The following is a 20,305-nucleotide window of genomic DNA, read 5'->3' as shown; positions in this document are numbered from 1 at the left end:
ATCCCCGAGTCAAACACTAAGGTCACTAGAATAAATAAAATGATCACCAAGTAAAGAAGCTCCCGATTGTTAAACAAATTCTTCATGCCAGCCCCCTTGGAAGTGCATGGACAACAGTACAGAGAACACGCATTCTGACTCTAGTGTGCGCGAAAGGGTTAATAACGAAGAGTGAGTAGCATCACTTTAGAGAATTAACTCACTCATTAAGACACTTCTGTGCATCAATTCTTTATTTAAAAATCTATTGTACCCTAAACTTGAGCTTGTCTATGAAAAAAATGTAACTCTGACTATTAAGGGCGGATCCAGAGGGGAGGGGAGGAAGAAACTTTGCTTTTGGAAATACTATAGCCGAAATAAGCTTAGAAATATTTCCAGTAAAGCAAATTTTAAATACTTCATATTGGGTCGTAACGTGGATACTCACGTAAAAAAAACCTGCGCGGGTATGATAAGGAAGGTGGGGGATTCGTACCCCATACCTCCCCCCTCCCCCCAACCTGGATCTGCCAATGTAATCGCAAGTTAAAATATGGTATTAACATGAAAATTTACTGACATGTAACCAATAATGGTTTCACACACTATTCAAACTGCACCTTTAAAGCGTTCGATACCATGGGAACAAACTGCAAACACCCGAACAAAATGATTAGGACGTAATTTAAGGACTACATTTTTGTACAGACACGCTTGCTCAGAAGCTGATTATAAAATCAGTTGGTAACTGCATTTTGGCAGCTTTTATTCTAGCTAAACTAATTGTAATTTCATCAAATTATATCATTGGTAATATTCAATAGAGCTTCATTTCCAAATCCGAGTACTATTTGAGAAAAGATTCCTCATTTAATTAAATCAGTGTAATTCAAGTCTAACTGCATTATTGGGTAAACTGCATTCAATTTACATTATAAAATACCTGCTATCTACATGTCTATACCAGCCCGTCAATTTGTGTATATTTAACATGCAATCATGTTTCCTTTAATTCCCAGAAGTGATTAACATGCAACTTCTCCCTATAATATCCATATATTATCCATCAAACATGTTAATGAGAATACTCAAACTTATCAGGTAGAAATTGTAATCTTGATCTAACACCAAATTCTCGTATCTAATTTACAAAGAAATATCTAGTAGCTAGAGAGGAGAATTAACAATCAGATCATGGGTGTTTAACGGTTAATAAAAATGGTAGCTCGTAATTCGTGGAAAAATGTTATTGATCATCTATATAACTAAAAATACTGCCATCAATGCAAAGATAAAAGCAGAGCAAAAAAAAATAGGAAAAAAGATTGTATTCGTCCTCATGTACGTTAACATGGTCACAATCTCAAACATAACAGTGGAGAGAGCTGGCAAGGGTTCCTCAGTTTCACAGAAATGTGCACCTGCAATCTATGAAGGTCATAATTTCCCAGATTTGCAGATATCGATTTCATTACTCATGTTGTTCCAGCGCCAAGCCAAACAAATAATTTCTAGTCTGTAAAAGCACGCTTGCAGTTACTACGCACGACACGCAATACAACTCCATTAGTGACAAGAAGGATTGCATGACGAACTAGTAATGGAAAGTGACATGACATTGCGGTCGAGCTACAAGTATTCAAATAGGTATAAATTACTCATCACTGTTTTCTTGTATAAAAATTGTGCTGATTTTCTTCTTTAAAACTACACATTTGCCATCTTTCTAGGAGCCAGAGGAGGCGGAGTTCCATCACCGTCCTGAGAAGAAAATCATTCAGATCAATAGAGAAATTGAAACACACGTATGAAAGAGATATCACGATGATGTCAGCAAGAATGTAGACAAAGGGAAGAAATAAAATATATGAAGTTGGATTTTGCCTGTCGCGAGTTTCAGGCAGAGAAAAAAAGCTAAAATCATTTTCTTTGCCTTTAGGAGCTTCTGCGAATTCACAAGTTATGCGAAGTTAAATTTTGCCGATTGACGCTTTTTTTAACTTTGTGGAACCCAATTATTGTCGTTCAAGATTAACATAAGTTTTTCTCAGAACTTACTTGTGCAGCTTTCTGTTAAAGCAAATGAACATTCACAAGGGAGGACATGTAAAATTCTCAACTTTCATTAGCTGTACGGTCACGGTGCACTTCTCTATGAAAGTATTTCACAGAGTGCTATTAAATCTTAGAACTTCACTTCCTTAAAGGACTGAAACAAAGGTAAATGAGCACCTAGGCCTTGGACACCGATTGCTCCCTTGGCTAACATGTTAATAGCGTGGCAAATTTTCAAGATGATACTGACGGTCAATCAGTATCTGGGAGATAGACAAGGTTGAATTGATCCTGTGCAAAATTCATGCCTATCCCCGTGAATCCTCTACAAGCGACCTCTTTCTAGTAATTTTCAGTAAGATATCTTACTCATTCAATATCTACCCATGCGTCACTTACTCGAGGGGGAAGTTTCGGAGACGTATTGGATTGACAACCTTCGCCGGGAAGTCTATAACAAAAATAAAATTATGTCAATGAGTGACCAACAACGAAGTTAGAAAGAATTAATGCTAATTTTAACACTTCTCTGTTTTAATCATTGTATTTTTTTTAAATAACACCGACTGTAATATTAGTAGTACTTGAAAGAGGCAGAAGAGGAACACTGATTTATATGAAGTAAAATAAACACAGAAGTCAATTATAAGCCATCTGATATGAGACTGACAACTAGTTCAATTTAACCCTTTGACTCCTGAACGTGACCAGCATCTAATTTCTCCGAACAGTATCACCCATGCATCACACATTAAGGTCCAGAGAATAAAGGAGATGATTATTGCCAACTAAAGAAGCTCTTGATTGTTACATAAATTCTCCTTGTCAGCACCTTAGGAAATATACAGAGAACAGTATGAAGAATATGCATACTGATCTAAGGGTGTAAGGGGTTACAAAACATTCAAAATGATACGCCTTTCCACGAAGTTGCGGTCTACATAAGCGATTTGTCTCGCACTTAAGTTACGTTGTTGATCGAAAGTAACGACGTCGTAGGACGCAAAAATGTTATATCAGGTAATGCAGTGATTCCATACATCTATCTTAGTAAAAGAAAACAGAAAAATAATCTACGAGGAAATTGAAGCAGAAATCCCTTGACCAGGAAAACCACGATTTGTTGCGGTATTATAGCCACTTAGTTGAGAAAGAGGCGCAAGTTACAATCAACCAGTCACAGAAGAAAAAACTTCGTCCAGTGGCTTACTAGAAACAAACCTTACACATGAGAAAGATGTTTTTTGTCTTGTCACGAGCGTGGGACAAAGAAAAAAATTCTGAGTCCCCATGAGGAATCAGACTTTCGGACCTTTCAGACCTCAGACTTTCGGATTTCGCGCTCCGTTGCTCTACCACCGAGCTACAGAGACTAAGGTGAGCGTTACTAAGTTCATATATGACACGCGTCCTGCACACTGCTAGGATCAGCGATGTCGATAGCAGCATGTTCGTTAATAGAATACGGAAGATGGTAAGTTTTGAGCTCGGTTAAGAAATAAGGAAAGATGTTCGTCTTGTCCCAAGCATCTATTTCTTAACCGAGCCCAAACTTACCATCTTCCTTATTCTAGTTACAAACCTTACATATGTTCGGAAAAAAAGAGAGGAGCGGCTAACAGGGGCAGCGAATAAATAGAAAGACAGAATGCACGTCAAAAAGAGCTAACCTTGGCTGGGGTTTGTCCACAGTATAGGCAGGAATCGGAGGGGGAGCTTCACTTTCACCTCCCTTTCTGACGTTTGCCAAATTCCCGTAGACAGCGAGATTCGGCTGAAAGAAAAAAAAATTCACAGTAATGAAATGATTTCAAATTGTTTCTATTGGCTTTTCAAAGAAGTATTACAATTTCATGACACGATAATTCAGTCATAAATATAAAATATAGGTAGGTAAACACCAGAGAGAAATATCAGGCAAATAAATTATCCTCGCACGCAGACTGCAATTTAGCAATTCAGAAAAGAAGCCCGAAAAGGTTTTGACAGGATTCGAGCCCATACTTCCTAGATACGAGTTGGTCGCTACTACCAACTGAGCGAAAATGTGAATCATGGGTAAGTTTCTACAGAAACTGTGGTGTTGCGTCGGTGGGGAAATATAACAAGATAATTTTGGTTTTATCAACTGAGTTGGTAATGTAAATTGGCCACCATAAATAGTTTCAAAGTGAAGTTTCGAGCATTAGCCCTTCGTTCTAACGTCCGCTTTGACACTCTTTAAGGTGGCCAATTTACATTATCAACTCAGTTTATAAAACCAAAATTATCTTGAGCTATAAAGCCACAGGTTGGGAGTTAGACACATTTTAGACCGCCATTTTAGAGAGAAATACAGATGCATTCACTGTTTGTTATGGCGAAAAAAGCAGTGCCAAACAAATAAAATAAAAAAGACTACAAATTTCAGCCACCTAAGGCACAAACATCAAAGTAAAAGTAATTTAAATAATAATTCCATGTAAAAGGAAAGACTGGTGACAGATACACTTCAGGGAAACTGGTATGGTTTATTCTTACATTGTCACTGTTTAATCTTGCAGTCTCTGTGCTGATGTAGTGTTGAATAGCTTTGTAAATAAACTCATACTGTGCCTAAAATCAGAATCAGAGAAACCTCAATCAGTTATTGACCATGAACAGTTCAGTATTCAATATATATATATATATATATATATATATATATATATATATATATATATATATATATATATATATATATATATATATATATATACACATACACAAATGAAATTACATGAACCCCAAGTGCATTTTAAACTGTACTTTGCAAGTTCTTGATGTCATTCATAATTGATTTTGATGCAACTGTCAGTGGGTGGTAAATCCCTGACACTTTGTTATCCTGTCTTGCAACAAGGTAGGGTGAAACCAAGATTTTTTTGTCAGATTACTATGCTTTTAATAATTTTCACAGCTGCAATAAAAATGGGAAAATTTTGCTGACAAGCTTGCTATGGGGAGAACTTGAAAAAAGAATAACCTTTCCTTACAAGCCAAAAATCCTAGTTTCAACATAAAAATACCAGTGAAAATAGTTCAGGCCTCTAAAAATTCAAAGAAGTATTAAGCAATGGTTGCATCTACCTCTGTTTGCACCATTCCTGACCTCTGTGCTCTGACATTTTGAATACTCTTGGAAATATCAATTTCACAATCAAGACCTATGGAGAGTGAAACAAAAAACAAAACTTTCTGAGTTTTAATACACACAAAAATAGTCTAATATCTATAGTTATTTTTTCCACTTCACCATATTTCAAATAGACAATTGAGATGAAATAGAAACAGAAACAGTATGGATCATTTCCCAGCAAGTCCACACCATTTACCACAGATCACCAAAGTATAATTGTGCTGTAATCATCTCTGAGACTTAACAATTAGAGCCACTCTTCATTAACAAAATAAAAATAATTACCTTGCTCTTTGATCATGTTTACCAGGCTGTCTATTACAATAAATGTACCAGTTCTTCCAATGCCAGCACTAGAAAGCAAATTCAAAGAAAATCTGTCAACCCTTTGATTTCAAAGACTAGTCCATTGCTTGGCTACCCCCAGCATTTCATCAGGCTTTCCTGAATATTTGCCAGTACCCATTTAAACTCCTGGGTGGAGAGAGGCATGGTGAGAGTGAGAGACACTGTGAGAGTGCATATATAAAGCCCAAGAACATAACACAATGACTTGGCTGGGTCTGGAACCCAGACCTCTCCAGTCAGAGTTCAGGACACTTACAATTAGGCCATCACATCCCCCATGAAAGGTTTAAAGGCAAAACAAAATTAGAGAAGAGTGAGGAGGATAATTGATATATCGATGAACACAGGTGTTACCTGCAGTGCACAACGATTGGCCCAGCCATTGGAATGGACTGCTGCCTGCTGTTGACTTCATGGAGAATGTGTAAGACAGGACTTGGATCCTTTGGTACCCCATGATCAGGCCATCCTGTGTAATGGAACTGATATATTGTGCTGGGTATGGGCTGTAGAATAAAATTAATGAAAGAAACTGCTTTTATTTTCCATTCAACTGACTACAACTTTGTATACTAAAGATATTCCCAAATTCAGTTTTCCATAAGCAGCTGCCCATGGTGTACCAGGCTGGTGTGTCCAAAAAACAGACAGTGGTAAGAGCTCTTACAAAATGGGGGGGGGGGGGGGGACCAACGGTACTGGTCATTATTGAAACCCCTGATATGATACAAAATTTTACAAAATTTCATTGCAACAGAGATATTATGATCCTTCAGTTATGTTAAAAACTACATGTTTTTGATAAAGAAAGTATGTATCCCTCCTCTCAGCTTTGATTGCAAAAAATGCTGCTGCAGTTGTTTTAATTTTAATTACTTAAAACAACCTTTAATGTTCAAGTAAAGAAACTGTAAAAATTGTCTTTGGGAACAGTTGAGTCGATCATGTTGTTCTCCAAAATAAAGCAAATTTAGCATTTTTCATATCATAAAAGAACGGAAGAACCAGCATATGTAAGATTTTGGTCGTAGCACTCACATTGGTTTCTGAAGTAATTTCAAATTCTCTCAAAGTGTAGTCGGTAAACTCTGTCTCCTTCATGTGCTTGACGTGATAGGGACCAACATCCTTTGTGGTATCAACATCAGGCCAGTAACGAGTGCACTTATTCTGAAAAAAAACCATCCAAAGCAAGGAGAAAATTTTAAATTTATGGCTTTTATTAGTCACTGTAATGAAGGACTGCAAATGGACACTTATACAATAGCACGCAAAAGTATCAGCACAAAAGTTCTCTAGTATCTAGTCTCTATTGTGATATCAGTATCCATATTCTCCATTATGTTCTCTGTACATTTCCAGTGGTACTTTTGCTTTACCAAGTCCATAATCATGTCTCTTGCACAAGATAGAAAAAGTGCAAATCTCATACATAGAGACAGTATTTTCATGGCAGCTCTTTAAAGCCTTACTTAAAAGTAATTTATTAATTAAAAGTTATTTGCTGCTTCTTACCCTTCCTCTTTCAACTTCCTTTGTTGTCATGACAATGATTCGGCTGCTCTCCTGGTAAACCATATGCCAGAAATCTTCCACAGTGCTGGGGAGGCAACCCTGAGCAGCAATATATCTTTTTGATGCTTCTTCTGAGTCACTGGGCTACAGATTAAAAGGGTAAGATGTAGCTAAATTAAAATCAAGTGTAAAGTTTAAGATTGAAAAAATGGGAATATATCCCTTGTGATTAACACTATTTTATTCACAAAAGGTCAACAACCTGGCCATTCTGCCTTCAGTGAGTAAGCTGATAGGAAAATTCTTCCCACTTTCAGAACCAATGATAATGCAGGATTTGTTGAACACCTAAGCATGTTCAACTCAGCTAAAGCAGGAAACTTACCCCAACATAGTTGGCATTGATATAGTCTGATCCAATGGTATTTGGTTCAGCATTATCCAAAATAACACGACTGTGATCAACTGCAAGGTTAAAATTAAACCCAAATGAACCTGAGTAATCCATCATTCAGAAATTCAAGATGGGATTCTTTTTGTCAAAGCACAAGTTCTTTATCTAACTTTCTCTGTCTTCCAATCCCTGGAGAGACACAGCTAAGGCAGTGTGAGGACTCTTAAAACTTTCCTATCTGAACTGACCAAGTTTAAAACCTTTTTTCCCTTAAAATATCAGTACACAATCAAGAAGACAGGTGCAGAGTATTAGAATTATATCAATAGATAAATAATGTTTGAGTTAATACCAAATACTTAGAACAAACATGATTAGAAATGCATAGCAGACAGTAAAGGGAATTCAAAAATAAAAATTGGGGATAACTTTAACAGCACCATGTAATTACAAAGTGAGTGAACTACAACAACCTTTCAAAAGAAGCCAAATCCTGTTTTATCCCTTAAACTCCCATGAGTGACCAAGAGAGAATTTCTCCTTACAATATCAACAAAATATCAAGTGGACAAGTGATGAGATTTAAGTCTAATATCAATTAGGGGGCTGATCTTTCATCTGAGACAAAATTCTCCAAACTAACATCATAAGACTTAAAAGAGAAGTACAGAGAATTATCAATGAGATCTTGGGAATGAAAGGGTTGAGTATCCTTATCATTATCACAAATACTCACATGGTAGGATGTTCTTATATCTGTTCTTTGCCTTGTTTTCAGGCCTTTCTCCTTCCTTTCTACTATACAGATGTTTGCTCTCTTGCTTCTGTAGAACCTGTGTGGAGAAGGGACAAAAATCATCAATATACAATTTCTCCCCACAGTATTGTTACCTTATCAAGTACACAAGTAACAAGAATTGAAAAATAATCAGCATGGGAAAAAGCTTACCTCAAATTCTTCATAAAATCCAGCCTTTCCTGACACATTTTTGTTCTCTTTTTGTAAAACTTTGACACGGTCCTCAATTGCAGCAGCATTAATTCTTGTGTTGTTAAATGGCTGAAAGACAGCATATTCAAAATTTAAAACATGCATATGATTCATGATGTTGTCTCTAGTGATGTTCGCTACCTGGGACCTGGAGTAGAAATTCTGTGATTGCAGTCTCAGTCCACAATTGACAAGTACCAGTTGGAAATTCAACAATTATGAAAAGCCTTAGCCCATCAATGACATTACATAAATCTCTACAAAGTTTGTAGCCACTGTGGTTAAAATTCAATAATTATTACAAGCATTAGCCCATCAATGACATTGAATGAATCTCTAAAAAGTTTTTAGTGGTTAAAATAACCCAGGGAGGGTTTGTTACTCCACAAAATGTTTAACATGTGACTTCCTCCCCATAATATCAATACATTACCCAATGAACAGGTGTTTTATGGATGCAAACTTATCACCTAGAGGGTGTTATATGGCACTAAATAACAATTCATGATTCATACGTCGGTATGCATTCATCGAGATATGAAGCCCAAAGGCAGGTTGGAGGCCATGAAAAATGCAAGAGTTGCTCAAGGTGCAGCTGAAAGCAACTATATGTGTCTTATTACATGCTCTCCAAACTTACCAAATGCTTCCTACATGTACCTTAATAAATTCCTAGCTTATGCATGAAACAGTTATCCAATAACATCTTCAACACTGACAGTAATTTAAATGTTGTATAGAGAGACTTCATTGTGTGCAGAAGGGGAATATGAAATGAGCTATCAAATTAAAATTATTGCACAAATTTACAAGCTACATACTAGTTAATTGTTCAAGCCAATTTACCAGGAAAAGAAGAGAAGCTTGGAGGGGAAAACTACAAATAAGATTGGACGCCTTCCATGGAGACAGGATTGAAAGGGATTCATTAACATAGATACAGAAAAAGATTAAAAAAATAAAACAGCTTCTTACTGTTTTAAGCTGCACAACAGTGCCAGATTTTTCCACCATAGGGTTTTTTTTATAGTGTTCCACAAGATCAGTCAAATCATCAAATTTCTCTCCTCCACCCACGTCATACTTTCCATCCACATGATGACGGATCATAACATGAGTGATTTTGTCCTCCAGTCTATGTATAAAAAAATTGTCACCATGAAGTCATTTCAAGAATGTGAGGAAATGATCATTTCTTTTATTCTTGTGATCTTTATTTAATTATGGGGAATATTTTGGAGAATTTGCATAATAAATAAATGTTAAGGTGGAAAGGGTTAAGAGTAATTATGATTATCAAAGTTTCAACCACTGCTCACTTTCAATGAATTATTATTAATGAGAAGTTTGGGACCAAATATAACCAAACAGGCCTAATTCTTGTCAGACATCTTCATTATAACCTTCTGCTTTCATCTCAACTTAACAGCAAAGTTAGCCCAACCTTAAATTTATCCTCAGTTGCTGATACCTAAAACAAGCTCACCATCTCCTTTTTCAGTCATGATAGGAATGAATATTTTTTTTTATTGCTTCCATCTACAACATCGTAAATGCATGACAAAACTGAAAAAAGATTTATCCATCTTTATCAGTCTGTTTATGATGTAAAATGTTTTTCAAAATTTAATTTTGCAATGAGAAGAAGTGTAAGGGAGCACGATACATGTAGCTTCTGTGGAGATATGTTTGTTTAGATTTTTATCCATTGAATGATTATTCTGTAACTGAAGAATGTTGCTGGTACCCATACACTTAAAGGTCATGTGTTGGAAATTAATAGGTTTTCTAGATGTAAATATGAGTGACACTAAAACAGAGCTTGGTTAAAGCTTGAGTCTTGCAGGATATGAAATTATTTGTCAGTGTGCAGGCAGTCTGTGTGTTTAAAGAGGAGCTGCATGTCAAGCACTACATCCAGCAAAAATTACATTATTTTCTCGACACTGGAAATCAAGATCCTTGAATATTTATTTGAGTTCAATGATCCTCCATCCTCAATTCTTTATTCCTCAATAGTTTTGGGTATGGATGATTGAGTTTCAAGTTGAGACTGTCGGCTTACTTTTGAGCAGTAATGTAGCCAATCAGGCTACAGGATTTTGTACCTCATGGTACAAATTAACTAATCAAAATGGTACAAAATCCTGTAACCTAATAGGCTATGGCCCACAGTGCCCCTATAAACTACTTTCAGAGAATCAGATAGTTCCTCATGTAACTCACCTGACAGTGAGAACAAAGTCTCCTGGCTTGCTCTGACTTTCCCTAACCAGAAAGCTTCCATTTTTTCCTTTGTCTAACATCATGGTCTCTGCCTCTTTGCCAGACATATGGCCATGGAACCATCTGGAGACAACAAAAACTGCTGTCAGATTAACACAATATTTAATGGTTTATTGCTACTTTTTCAGTATTTTTATTTGCTTCCTTCAGACTCAACATTATTATTAGTAATCATATGGCCCGAGCAAAATAGTTCTGTCAAGTGTTTATCCCAAAATTGAAAATTATCATTTATTGCGCTCATGGAACATTTTTGCTACAATTCATTTGCATATCACTTTCCACTCCTTCAGAGAGGCATCTCTCCATAACTAAGAACTTCTTGCATGCTACAATAAAAAAAAAAAAAACCAAACAAAGAAAAAAAATTAAAAACCCCTCAAGTTTGTCCTGGTTTTCCATAATTTTTCTTTATTTTCCTTACTTTCTCCAAGGCTTGAAAACTATCTTTCTAATAAATGTAAATATTTTTTCAAGATTAAGAGAATCTGTACAAACCCAAAAATTGACATAATTATTCACTACTAGTCATTTTTTTGGCACTTTGGATGTAAAAATGCTATCAGTAATGGAAAGGTTGATTAAACATTTAAGTAACAATTTTAGCTTATTTATAGTGATCCTAATTGGTGAAACCTGTTGAAGAAGTATTTGATTCATGTTATAAATAAAGTTTCTTATTCAGGTGCAAATGACCTCAGTGCTTGATATTCTTTGGGTCCCAAGTTACTTGGAACTTCATAATGTACTTTTAGTAACATGTAAAATGTGGAACTTACACAAAATGTGTGAATCTATACAATACTGCCATCCCCCTGTTCTACCAGTTATAATTATAAATCCCAGCATGAACAGATGAAAACAGCACCAGCACATAACTTTAATAGCAGAGCTCGCAGAGCGTAGCCCCATAATTATACAAAATAGTAGTAACCCATCAAGCTGAAAAAATTTGGATGTACGACAGTACAACTGTACAACCATACGACCAACCGTACACGGTCCTACTTTTAGCATGCACAGCCAATTGCACCATGGGCATTATCTTATAATCAGTCCTCTACACAGACACAGAGAAGTTGCGAATGAAAATCCACTAATATTACCATGCACTTTATCCATAGTAGGGGCTTTGGTTTTGTTGAAGAGTAGTGCAGGAAAAAGAAAATGCAAGCTCTGCTTTTAGGCTTGCCTAAATCTATATATAATAATACTCTGAGTATAAACAATGAGTCTAACCTTTCTGTTGTTGGATCTGTGGAGTTGAGAGGAAATTTCATCTCAATGACCAGACCATTCTTTTCTTTCAGCTGCCCGGGGTTTTCTGTATAAAACTGGATCAATTCTGACAAGGTGGCAAACTTTTCCCCTCCATACAAGTCATAAAAATCTCCTGTGTTTTGTATCTTTATGTGCGTCACCTCACCATCTCGCCTGTAGTCAAAAAATTAACTTTCAGAGCTTCTGATGGTAGTATTTGGCATATCAATACAAAGGTAAGGAAAAAAGTACTTGAGTCAGCTCAAGAGTCTAATGACTCATCTAGCTACAGCTTATTCAAGTTTCTGTAATGCTCAGTGACTAGTGATAATGTTAATGCTACTACCTCTGCATGGGATTCCAGACCTTCACAGCTTATCCCACACCCCCCTCCCCTGGGTTTTATCAGGTTTCCCCACCAATTCACAGCTACCATTAACCCTTTAGCTCCCACAAGTGATTAACCTGTAACTTCTCACTTTAATAACCAAACATGTACATTATCCAGCAAACAGTTCACGAGAATACACAAACTTATCAAATAAAAGTTGTTATCTTAACCTAACACTAATTCTTCATAACTAATTTACATAGAAATGAGTAGTAGCTAGAGAGGAGAATTAATGATCCAATCTTTGGAATTAACTTTCTCATGTGAAAGAGGCACTCTGAGTGTAAACAATCTCGCTCAAAAAGACAGTGCTTTAGCCAGGGCTCACATCTACTGCTAGATCTCTTGATGTGGAATCCACTCCAATCACTCAACTGCTACTACTAATAGTAATATAGTATGTAAAATCATGGAATATATATATATTTTTTGTAATAAAATCAAAATTTGTGGATTTTCAATTTACATCACTCTACAAATTTTCAAATGGAGTAAAAACCACCTCTCCAAGAGTACTCTAAATCCTGATCACATTTGATTACCATATGGTCAAATGAATTGATAATGAAACATTTTCAAGGAATGTTAAGCAACAAAGCCTTTTGAAGATACAGTACATTTTACCTCAACTTAAAGCAATGAGAGCTTGATTGGTTCATGCATTCTAAGTGATTCAATACAACATTTGCTTAGCTGACAAGGTATATGAAAACAATATTGAATCATTCCATTATGTTAGAATATATTGCTTCTTGAAAGCAATAGGAAGAAATTTGAATACTGATGTGGTGCCATTGCATAAACAAGTTTTTAAATTAGAAAAAAAATAAATGTTAAAAGTTTTTCAAGCTGAAATAATATCATCCATTTCAGAAATGCTCATCAGAAGAAAATTTCTAGAGAGGCTTGTATCCAAACTTATCACAGAAACATACAAACATGCCACAAAATTTTCTCCAAACTTAGAGCCATTTTGTTTTGGGCATGGAATTGTGTCATTCTTTCATTATATTTTCTGAATCCCCAGTATCTGATATCATTTACTAAATGCATACAATAAAAGTACCATACTGGAGTTCATATCCCTGGAATATAAGATCACAAAAACAGGAAATAGGAATCCCAACCCAACTTTTTCAATTCCTTGAATGCTTTCCAGGAAAACACAATTTCACACTGAAAAATTAAGGCTGTATAATTCTACTGACATGGTATCTCCCCCTTAGAATTTTTTTCCTGACTCAAGTAATGAAAAGCTACATACAAAGTTCATAACAAAGTTAATATGGCATTTTTCACACAGTCTCTTATTGTGACCTCTGAGAGTTGTCTGGCAAAGTTCAGTATGGGAGGCATTATCCTCATTCAAACTGAAGGGTAACTCTTAAGATTCTCCTCAAAATTGTCGGTTCTTATCTTTAAAGCAAATGTGCAAAGGAGATCTACATAATGATTTAATAATTCTTCACAAAGCCAATTAAAATAACATGTTTACATCTTCCAAACCATGGAATAACTTGAGACTTCCAGACAAAATGTTCCGACATTAAGGTATGTTTTGACTTTCACTAAATTTTACTTTCACTTTCTTGTGTACGTGGGGTATATTTTTTTGAAACGTAAGAAAAATATGCGTCTTTTTTCTTAGAAAAACAAATGGCTCACACGATCTTGGTTTTTAGACAGTATAACAATAATCTGCTTACACGAGGGTTGTTTCAGTTTTCAAATAGTGCAATTAAAGATAGGATAATACTTTAAATTGCAACAAAAACAGCTGCTCAGTTCGTGACGAATTGAAATTTCCTCGGTGTGACATCTGCAGAAATGCGTGGGTTTTCTAAATTTAAAGTTTCCATCTCTCGAGCTGTCAGCCGCACCACTGACCTCTTATTCAAGAGGGCTGAATTTCAGATCGAGTTTTACCACAAGAACTGTTGGATCAGATAATTTGACGCTCCGTTTATGAATTTTTAATACATGATATAAATAACACAACGAATTATAATGTAAGATAGTAATCTGATAGAACACGATTAACATTCAAATTTTTGGTCGTGCCTACAAAATGCAAATGAAATAAAATATTCGCCCAAAACTCTTGTGTTAGGGCACGCATAATCTCTGTTGAAAACATTGCTAAAAACATCTACTTTAAATAAGAAATTGAGATATCATTCATCTAACGAATGACAAACGTTTGTACCTTGTCATGTTAGCATAGCAAGGAAGTGATCTCAAATGTGGCTACAGCATTAAGCTTCCTAACTCGAATCGTCAATAGGGTCTTTATTTCACACTGACACAACTCTGTTTAAGGCTGAAATTTATCTATGGTTACTCGCGAATTTATACAAAGTCCCTTTTTATCATTAAGAAATTAATACGTACCGCACTGACAGTGTAAAGTCGCCAGGATTGCTTTTACTAGGCCGGACAAGATAGCTGCCATCAAATCCTCGCTCAAGCAACAACTTCTCGGCATCGAAGCCCGATATGTCAGAGTGAAACCATCTACAATAACGAGCAAAAACCACCCCATTCCGTTAGAAAAGTACGACTAACACATATATCGTACGATGCTTATACTAATTACCTTCTTGATGGCATATTTAGTTAATAGATGTGGGAGAGTTCGCAGACAAAATTGTGGTCGACGATGCAAGCGCTAATGATCAGGAAGTGAACATTTTACTCCTCCCACAGGAAGCTGGAACTCAACCTCGATTGCGCGCTAGTTCCAGCTTATTTCGACTGTAGCAATTTTAAGATGGCGGACAAATCTAGTTGCTTAACCCACGAAGTAGAATTCGGTGATTTCCCCCCTGTAAACCTCCTAAACACACTTATTTCATCATTTCCAAGTGAATGGCGTGGAATATTTGCAGCTTTAAATTCAGAATTCTCACCAGTTCAAGCAGCACGATTTTGGCTTCAGAAAAAGTTGTCAAGTAACAGGTTGTCCGACATTCCTCCGAACTGGACCGATTTCGTTAATCACCTCGCGAGCGATTTTCCTGTGGTTTTGGATAATAGACTATTTTTCAAACCAAAACTTCTACTTCTTCCATTGAACATGCAAAGGAATACTCTGGCGTTTATTTTACAACAAAGTAATGTGTTACCTTCGGAATCTTTGGAAAAGTTGATTGTCAGTCTAGAAGAAATAAAAGAGCTGAAAGATTGGCGTGCTGCGTACGTTAATATTCTCCAGTCAAAAGTGAATGATCTGAAGAAAGTGCAGAGGGAAAAACTCAACCGCTCTGACCAAGGTGATAGAGAAGACATTAACTTTTTCTATTTAAATTGCATCACGGAAGAGTCAAAATCTAGGTTTGATGAGCTTATTAAGAAGAACCAAATGGCTGAATCGTCGCGAAGCATTCCTTGGTTGAGCCAACAGCAAGTTCATGAGATAAGAAAAAGCAACAAGAGTTGGTCAGAAAATCATCCTGCCTTACACAGAGACTGTAAAGTTATTGATCAAGACAATGTTGACATGCTTGATGTTACAAACATTTGTACAGATGATGTTGATTCACAATTTGACACAAAACTGCTTGAAACTTGTTTGGAAGCTCCTCATGATTTTTATGACAATGATATTGAAATAAATGATACTAATGAAAGTCCTGAACACTGCACAGATATAATAGCTAAAGATCCACACCTCAAGGTGCCTCCACCCCCGGAACCCTGGAATATGGAGGCAGAGGATGTTCCAGAACTCTTGATCACAGACCAAGAAGCTACAGCTGAATCTAAACTCTATCATGCTCTTCAGCCAAATATTTCTGCTTTAAAAAACTTTCTTACTAGCCTGGAAGTAAAAGAAGAAGATAACTATTCCTCCAATGAACTTGATGTGTTTTCAACATGCAGCAGTCTTGAAGTAGAATACATTTGTAACCAGTTACACATTAAAGGCCTGCAAGAACCCACTGCAATTTTTTTGTGTACAAAATTTGTTGACTTGAAAGCAGAACCAAGCTTTAGCAATACATGTGTTTTTGCCTCTCAGTGTCTTCTTCCTAAAATACAGGAATTAAAGCAAGCTGCCTCAAGAGGTCTTTTAATGGCTGTAACCCTGTTTTCAAAGAAACACTCAAGAGCATTTTGTGATGGTGTTGCTGTAAAACTTATTCAGGAGTCAGATTTAAACACTCCACAAGTAGATATTATCGGTAAAATAGTCAAGGAATGTTTCACTGAAGATACAAGAATTCATTTGATGGAACTAACATTTGCAATCAGGACAGATAGTCAAGGTCATCCTTTCACATGGTCAGAGAATACTGTCTCTGTTGTACAGACAATGGTTGATTTAAAGCTAGAATTCAGTGGCAATATTTTTGGTGTCTTTGCTGGAGTGTTAGAACTACAGTCGTGCCACCTTTCAAAGTCACTTAAGTTTGCAAAAATGTTGTTAGCAGTGATAAGAACTTATGGAAAACTTGTTTCTGCACATTATGGCACATTTCTGCATATACTGGAAGTAAATGGTACCTTTTTAAAGAAAGCAGGATTGGCTGCACTCCAGAAAGCAGAAAAGCAATAAATTCTTCTAGGTTTATGGCTTTTTAAATTTATGAAACACTATTTTTTTCCGTTAAGTATAATTTATGTATTTAGCCTTTCACACCCAAACATCAGTATGCATATTCTTGATATTGTTCACACACATTCCCACAGTGCTGATAAGGTGAATCTGTTTAACAGTCAAGAGGTTGTTTAGTTTGTGATCATTTTGTTCATTCCTGTGACCTAAATGTGTGATTCAAGGGTGATATTGTAATGAGAAATTAGAAGCCAGTCTCCCAGGGGTTAAAGGTTTAAAACAAAAATGCTGAGGTGAATAATAAATAAATGTGAAAAATGAGATTTATTAGAGCTCAATCTTCTGTAGGTCATTCTTGATATTCAGTCACTGCTATAAATGCTGTAATTAGCAAAAATGACTGATTGGTCCTCAAGAACAAGACTTAAAATACTCGAATGACAACCAACTCGTCGCTTGATATCTTAAGAAAGACTAATTATCTATAGAGGTGAATATATTAGAAATGATGCAATCAAATACACTTTTAAACAAATGCAGGCTCATTCTCCCTCAACAGAGCAATATCATCTATTAGCTCAACTTCACAAGAGACTGTAAGGGGATGAGTGCATTCTAATTGGTCACAGATAAAAGCTTACTCACACAAGGTGACTCCTTTTAAACTGAACACCCTGCAATTTCTTTATGTTTTATAAAGAGAAAATGATAACAAAGAAAGAAAGTACTATCCATCTGATAATTATTTGAGTAACCACAGCAAAACAATTATTTTCCGCACTTTCAGTGGATATTGCTCAATTATAGTTGATTATCAGCATAGTTTATGAGTCTAAACGCTTTCTAATTGTTTTCAATTGAGTGTCAATGGTAATCCGGAATTGTAATGGTTTTACTTTTCTTCACTTGGTGATTGGTTTCGAAAACTCGCACCACACTCTTAAACCAATCAGATGCAAAATTAAAAACAAATGCGACCGGGTCATTAGTGTTTTCCCGCGTTTCAAGCGGTTTGCTTGTTTTCAATTTAGTAATCGTGTTTATCTTTTTTCTGATTGGTTGCTGTGACAGATTTGGTTTTGGTTTTTCGACCCTCACTGAAAACGACTTCATATGAATTTTCAGTTGGTAACGAACAAAACTTTTTCTGTTAGATCTCAATTCGGCCCACGATAGGTGTAATTTTTTTACTGAAAAATGAAAGGTCTTTCGTTTTTCTCCCCGCCCCTAAAACCGCAGGCCGCCAGTAACGCAGGCTACTGAAAAGGATGATTTGTATTCTGGACTTCAAAATACTACAAAAGTTGAAATGAGAGTACACGCCGCAAAACTATCTGATATAGGATTAGGCGAGTTTGACAGAGGCAATCTTTTTTAAACCTTTTTTATTAAGATACATTTGCCTTGTAAGAAATTAACTTCAGTCCTAACGGCGACTAGAATATGGACGTGTAGGCAAAACCACAACAAGGGAAACATGGAATTAGCTTAGAAAAAATCTTTGTTGCTAACGTAGCGACATTAAAGGCCAGTTATTAAAACAACTTTCAAGTAGCCTTTATTAATCCAAACTGCGCTCTGTATAATCTTAAGTCAAGAAGAAAATATTACCTAAACGTTAAGTTTTCGAGAAACTACCAAGGGTACTAAAAGAAAGATCAAATTGCTCAATAAAACCCACATATGAGGAACTTTCGAAGTCCCTTGATCTTCAAAAATAGCGGCCAAAATTAAACCTCGTTTCGTGAACCTCGGTGCTCTGACCATTTGCTTTCAGCTTTTCGTTTACTTAGGTGAAATCATTTGCAATACTAATAAACAAGAAGTGTTTAAAATCGTTTAAGGATTGTAAGAAAATTTTTAATTTAAAAGTTAAATGCCAATGATTTTTTCCGTGAAGTCTAAATAAACTCACAATCAACGTTAGTTCCGGGTTAGGACGTTTCTGAGAAATTGAATGCGATTTCCATCCAAAACTTATAACACCATACGTAGCTAAGGATTATGATTGATACCAATCTCGAGCCCAGGGTCATTTGGGCTCCTTGTGAGCGATATGGTCGTCCGTTATTTGGCGACCATACCGCTGACAAGGAGCCCAAATGACCCTGGGCTCGAGATTGGATTGATACATAAAAGAAAGTAAAAATAAAAGTAGAAATGAAAAAAATGAAATCATCTTTTGACAGACCAGCCCAAGAAAACACCTAACATCAACTCGATAATTCCTAGAAAAGACTTTTCGGGGAAAAGGTCGGCCCACTCAGGGATTATGGCGTCCAAAGGTTTCCTTGACTTCTGGGGAAAAAGAATTCCCTGATTGGTTGATTTAGTAGGATCAAACTTGGCCACACGGAACAGGAATCTTCAGACTGCCTCAAAATTTCGATACTATAAAATCATCGAGTGCGTTTTATATAGTCTTTCAGATTTTTTTGAAGTAATCGCTGGCAAAAGGTGTCTGTATTTAAGGGAAAGAAGTATCTGTGAGAAGATCAACTTAACTGACTGAAGATGGCCAAGGAGTTTGATTTGATTCCTGCAAACAAGTTATGCGATATGTTCAGGGTAGAGTTCGACCTCTACACTCCCAGAGCTTATTTGAGCATTTTGGCCCGCGATGAGTCCATAAAAACTTACTATGAGTTGGACGATGAGGCCAAGCCTAAGGTCGTCGAATCAGCCTTGTCGATAGTCACCGGATACAACCTTCAAAAGTCTGCTATTTTGTCATATATGCAGTCAAGAAGTCGGAAGAACCAAGGGATAATAAGTCTAAGTTTAAAGCCCTAGAAGCGATGATCGACTATGCAAGCCAAAAAAGCCTCACCGAAATTAATGCGAGAGGTGGTGAGAATGGATGCCACGTGTGTTTGGTCCTTGATGGAAAGTTGCATGGTAAGTCCATTCTTGTCAACCTGCCTTTAAAAAGTTTTGAAGAATTTAGATTAAAGCCTCCTTAGTTTACTTCCAAGTGCATAATGTGTTAGACAGGAAGCTTAAATGCTTCTGATTAAGTTTAAGAAAAAAACATTGCTTGGCGCCATGCAGACAAAAGCTTCTTAACACCGAGTATGACCCTATCATATGTCATATAGTTTCGTTGATTAGTCAAGCAAAAAGAATTACCGAGTGGCCAGAGGGAAGGGTCATTCGCCAAATTTAGCAAGATTGTAAGGTGTGTTAACCTGAGTATCTTCCTCACTATACTAGTTTAGTTTCCCATTCTGCGTAGACAGCCTGTAATTTTCCTCAAAGCCGTTTAAGGTATTAAAGATTTGGTTGAATAGATTCGCTCTGCTCATAAAAGCATAGAGTTGACATGCTACGAAATCGTAAAATGGGCCGGAATTTTTGCAAAATTATTC

At 36.3% G+C, this 20,305-nt stretch overlaps 2 protein-coding genes across 2 annotated transcripts; one reads left to right on the top strand and one right to left on the bottom strand.

Annotated features, from left to right (window-relative positions):
* Positions 1-215: 215 nt before the first annotated feature.
* LOC131793848 (tyrosine-protein phosphatase non-receptor type 11) lies at positions 216-15,081 on the bottom strand. The gene is made up of 17 exons (XM_059111343.2): positions 14,976-15,081; positions 14,771-14,893; positions 11,968-12,162; positions 10,669-10,791; positions 9,418-9,577; positions 8,401-8,511; positions 8,188-8,284; positions 7,443-7,522; positions 7,058-7,201; positions 6,581-6,712; positions 5,897-6,048; positions 5,480-5,547; positions 5,146-5,222; positions 4,558-4,632; positions 3,708-3,811; positions 2,437-2,488; positions 216-1,743 (listed from the first exon to the last, which is right to left on the bottom strand). The coding sequence occupies exons 1-17, from the start codon at positions 14,987-14,989 to the stop codon at positions 1,690-1,692; spliced, it is 1,761 nt and encodes a 586-aa protein (XP_058967326.2). The 5' UTR covers positions 14,990-15,081; the 3' UTR covers positions 216-1,689.
* Positions 15,082-15,145: 64 nt separating this feature from the next.
* Positions 15,146-17,244, top strand: LOC131793921 (uncharacterized). Its single transcript, XM_059111422.2, has one exon. It carries the CDS (start codon positions 15,150-15,152, stop codon positions 16,935-16,937), a length of 1,788 nt encoding a protein of 595 aa, XP_058967405.2. The 5' UTR covers positions 15,146-15,149; the 3' UTR covers positions 16,938-17,244.
* The last annotated feature ends 3,061 nt before the right edge of the window (positions 17,245-20,305 follow it).

The sequence above is a fragment of the Pocillopora verrucosa genome, chromosome 9 (genome assembly GCF_036669915.1).
Source record: "Pocillopora verrucosa isolate sample1 chromosome 9, ASM3666991v2, whole genome shotgun sequence".
NCBI classification, from domain to species: domain Eukaryota; kingdom Metazoa; phylum Cnidaria; class Anthozoa; order Scleractinia; family Pocilloporidae; genus Pocillopora; species Pocillopora verrucosa.
The sequence above is the reverse complement of the archived record's forward strand: the minus strand, read 5'-3'. Positions and strand labels throughout refer to the sequence as shown.

Excerpts from the sequence above, each read along its gene's own strand:
- LOC131793848 (XM_059111343.2), bottom strand. Across the intron at positions 8,512-9,417 it reads CTGTTGTGCAGCTTAAAACA|CCATTTAACAACACAAGAAT; the intron begins GTAAGAAGCTGT and ends GCTGTCTTTCAG. Across the intron at positions 6,713-7,057 it reads AGGAAGTTGAAAGAGGAAGG|AATAAGTGCACTCGTTACTG; the intron begins GTAAGAAGCAGC and ends GTTTTTTTTCAG.
- LOC131793921 (XM_059111422.2), top strand. The coding sequence starts at position 15,150 with ATGGCGGACAAATCTAGTTGCTTAACCCACGAAGTAGAATTCGGTGAT.